Below are 4,276 nucleotides of genomic sequence, written 5' to 3'. Positions count from 1 at the left end.
TGTGTGTGTGTGTGTGTGTGTGTGTGTGTGTGTGTGTGTGTGTGTGTGTGTGTGTGTGTGTGTGTGTGTGTGTGTGTGCTTTCCTTTACTGGAATAAATATATTTCTGCTGTCATGCACATATTGATGCTTAAAGGTTTAAGAGAATGCAGGAAATGATGCGCAGAACGTAGATGTGTATCCGTGATTGTTTTAAGAAGTTGGGAAATTCTATCAGAAATTTTTTTAAACAAACAAAAGCATCTGATAATTCAATGAATTATAATGATTGTAATGTGCACAGACCCACCAGAATTCTGTAAACATAAAAAAGAAGGTTTAATGGTGACTTAATAGGGCTAGAGCTAATAATAAGATGTAGTGCTGCTTCCATCTATTAACCCAACATATTTCATCGATAGTGTTTTTTGTCAGCACATAGTTGTACATTTACAGCGATACACTGGTGACTTTTTCCGATTACTGTGCCACATCAACACCCCCGCCCCCTTCCGCCCCTGCGTCCATTGTCTTCATTACTCTGAGTGAAACTTGCTTTCTGGAAGGTAACGCAAACTGAGAATCCACACGAGTGGGTAGTGCCTTTAAAAGCACTGGTGGCTATGACTGTCTGCGTCTCCACTAACGAGCTGCTCTCATTCAAAGACGAGCGCTCCCATCTTCCTCCTCCTCTTCTTCTCGCTCACGCACCCATCTCCATCTTTCCCACTCCAGCGTTGTCAAGGCAACAAACCTTTACATCGAAGCTGTTAGTCATAAGTCCACGCAGACAACCCCCTCCCACCCCTCCCTTGACGCTGTCGTGACGTTTTATCACGTAAAATCTCATTTTCATGATTCCTTTTTCTTGGAATCCTCTGTGTGAGCTGTGTGTACATCAGAGTTTGATCCCCATATCATCATCCTCACAATAATATTAATATTATTAACACGATCACATACATATATAAACATAAGTATGCTTTCCACTGCTCATCGCCGTCCTAAAGTCACGTGGGCTTTTTTGGTCTAATAAGGCCACCCAAAACAAACACACACACCCACACACAGGCGCACTTGAGCCCCGTGGCAGGCAGGGAGGAGGAGGAAGGCGGATCTGTAAAGTCCACTCTGCAGGACTTCCTCGCTACAGCCGAGCAGACCGTGGAGCGCAGTAAGTACTCCACGCTTCCTGTCAACCTTATGCTCTGTGCCTTTCCACAGTCACTGTGAACATAACTCAGACACAGCTAAAGCAGGCTGGAGAGTCCCGTTGATCCCACAGGTAACAGCGCACCGTGGGAGCGTGAACACGACTGTTTGACTTGCTGTCATTCTTCCCCGTGTGTGTGCGCGCGCGCCGTGTGCGTGGAAGGTGAATTGTAACAAAGAGGAGCTGATAATGGAGTTTGAGCTGCAGTCGTGGAAATCCGTTGGATTCGGCTGTTCTGTGCTCCAGTCCTCATGTAACAGCTGTGACACACTTCCTGTTATGCATTGGGAGCGGCATTGATACCTTGTGCCTTTTGGGTTGATATGAAACATGGTCAAACACAGCAGACACGGGCTCCTGTGTGTTTTTATTTTTAAATCTTCCGCTTCAAGCCAGTGTGGTGCTGGCTGTGTTCGTGCCATGGTGATTCTGTTCTGTAACAGTGACATCAGGAACTTTAAGATCCTGTTGTGAAATGAAACAGACTTTTTGCTCCTTTTATGCGTCAGTAGTTTAGCGCAGTTCAGCGCAAAGACGTGTAAGTACATGAAGGAGCCATTACAAATAGGTTATTCCATTTTATGCTATTTTATACCTTTTAATGCATTTCTTAGACGCACATTAGGGAATGCATGAAAACATCAACCCAAAGAAGAAGCACGGTGGCAGTGGCATCAGGATTTAGGCTTGTCCAGCTGATGTTTTGCAGAATTTCAGTGAGAGGTTAAGAGCAACAACCACAAGGTGAGCAGAGACCATAGAAAGTCAATGACGTTCAAGTGACTATGGGTGAAATAAGTGCTGGCACCAGAACAACATTTTCTAAACTTCCAGGCAAACTACTTCCTGTGAAACAGAAGAAGAGCACCTGTTGCCTATTCGCTGTCCTATGTCAATCAACAGTGTTCTGCATTCCCATTGGCTGTTCCTTCAATCGCTTGCCTCACAGTTGAGAATAATTAAACTTGGGACCAACAGCTATTTTGACTAATGCGACTACTAACATGAGAGCAAAGGATAACAGATCTATGTCAGGATAGCAAATTCATTAATTCAGGCAACCAGAGCCTGGAATGGCCATAAACAACCGACTATCAGTGATAAAGTAGAGCACAGCTGATTTCCTTCCCTTGGTGGACATCCATTAAGAAACTGGAAGTTCAGAGAGCAAGAACGGTCTCCTTTAGCAGCAGTAAACCTTTTTTTTAACCTTGTTATTGCTGCTAAATGGAGGTTCATTGTTGCATTGCGTTGACCATGAACACCCTTTCATGGTAACGGTATTCCTTGATGGCTGTAGCTTCTCTCAGCAGGAAAATATGCCCTTCCACAAAGTGAATATCTGTGGGACGCGCTGGACAAACAATTCCAGTCTCTGGAAGCCCCACCTCGCAACTTCCAAGTCTAAAGGATCTGTTGCTAACTTCTTGGTCCATGCTTTAGTGGGTCAGGGCTGCTTTGGCAGCAAAATGGGACCAACACAATAGGCATGATCAGACCTAATGTCATGCCTGATCAGTGTGCATGTTGTACTTGCATGTTAATATAATTGACATGCTCTATGCTTATTTTATACACTAATACAGCATCTTATGAAAAAGTTACCCAAGAAACTGAAACTAACCCATAACTCTTCTCATTCCTTATTGTAAGGAATGAGAAGAGTGTCGTTGCCGGATATTAGCACACGATAACAGACATGTCATGATGTATGTGTAGTGCTTTTTGTTACCAGTGTATGAAGGGTTTACAGCCTGATTTTATGTTCTAGCAGGCCTGAATCCTGAAACGGTCACAGAGGGCATTCAGTATATCTGTTTTTAGATATTTATATTTCTTTTTATAGATGGAAGACTGTTCAGCTAAATCCTTTTAGGATGGTAGACGGCCCCTTGGTGAGTCTTTTCACTGCCCAGTCTTTGACACTGGCTGGTGAAAGACAGACCCTAAAGATGGAATACAAATGCAGGAGTGATGTTGGCTGATGTTATGTTTCATGGGTACAGATTTTCTCGTACTGCAAAATTTCCTGAAACAAATATGAGTTATTTTAGCTTTCTTTCCTCTCAAAAGCTCAAATAAGTCAAACTCTTTATAATGTGACATGATGAAAAATAATGTTTATGAGGTACTTGGTTGATGCTCTGTGTTTATCTTTGTCTAACCCATCCTTCTAATTGAATTTACTTTGATTTTATTCAGCAAATGGTGCAGCCTAAGGCATCGGTTCTAACTGCTCTGTTCCTGTCTCTCAGATCATGGAGGACTCTGCCCCCCGTCGTAGTCGCGCTGCGTTTGCGGGGCTGGTGGGAGTGTCCCAGGTGCTGGGTTTGGCATCGGTGGTGCTAACCGGTGTGTGGATGGGTCACTTCCGTGGAGGTTTTGCCTGGAATGGCTCAAAGCAGGAGTTTAACATCCACCCTCTGTGTATGGTGCTGGGCCTGGTCTTTCTGCAAGGAGATGGTGAGTCCACACTGATCAATGAGTGTACAGGTAGAACCACAGCCTAATCAGGATGTGGCTTAAACTGAGTGATGCATCTCTGTGATTGTATTATACTTTTTTCATTGTTAAAAAAAGGCTTTACTTTCCTCACCCATCACTCCCCATCAGGTCAGGCTAGATCGCCGCCCCTCCCTGAGCCTGGCTCTGCTGGAAGTTTCTTCCTGTTAAAAGGGAGCTTTTCTTTCCCACTGTGGCCAAGTGCTTGTTCAGAAGGGGTCGGCTGATTGTTGGGGATTTCTCTGTATTGTTGTCGGGTTTCTACCTTACAAGATAAAGTACCTGAGGCGACTGCTTTTGCAAATTTACTCTGCATAAATAAAATAAAATTGATATAAATTGTTTGTTTATTATGTATTTGGTTTTTTTCCAGCAGACATACCGACCGTGCTACTGTCAAACATTTTAGATCCCTAATGTCAGTGTTAAGCAATAATCCAGGGAAGTCATGAAATATCATCTGTATCATCTATAAAAGATTTATTGAACAGAACACATTGTACGAAGAATAAAGGTAGAGACAGGAGGTTATTAATGCAAACAAGTGCTAACACACACACACACACACACACACACACACACA

The 4,276-nt window shown here is 43.4% G+C and overlaps 1 protein-coding gene across 1 annotated transcript in view; it reads left to right on the top strand.

Annotated features, from left to right (window-relative positions):
- Positions 1-1,050: 1,050 nt before the first annotated feature.
- cyb561 (cytochrome b561) overlaps positions 1,051-4,276 on the top strand; it is a 10,504-nt gene continuing 7,278 nt past the window's right edge. Inside the window, exons 1-2 of the mRNA XM_005750844.1 lie at positions 1,051-1,152; positions 3,447-3,654. Coding sequence (XP_005750901.1) covers positions 3,450-3,654 — 205 coding nt within the window. The 5' untranslated portion in view covers positions 1,051-1,152; positions 3,447-3,449. The remainder of the gene's footprint in view (positions 1,153-3,446; positions 3,655-4,276) is intronic.

This window comes from Pundamilia nyererei, unplaced genomic scaffold (assembly GCF_000239375.1).
Source record: "Pundamilia nyererei isolate P.nyererei 1_Seehausen unplaced genomic scaffold, PunNye1.0 scaffold00290, whole genome shotgun sequence".
In the NCBI taxonomy this organism is placed as follows: domain Eukaryota; kingdom Metazoa; phylum Chordata; class Actinopteri; order Cichliformes; family Cichlidae; genus Pundamilia; species Pundamilia nyererei.
The sequence above is the reverse complement of the archived record's forward strand: the minus strand, read 5'-3'. Positions and strand labels throughout refer to the sequence as shown.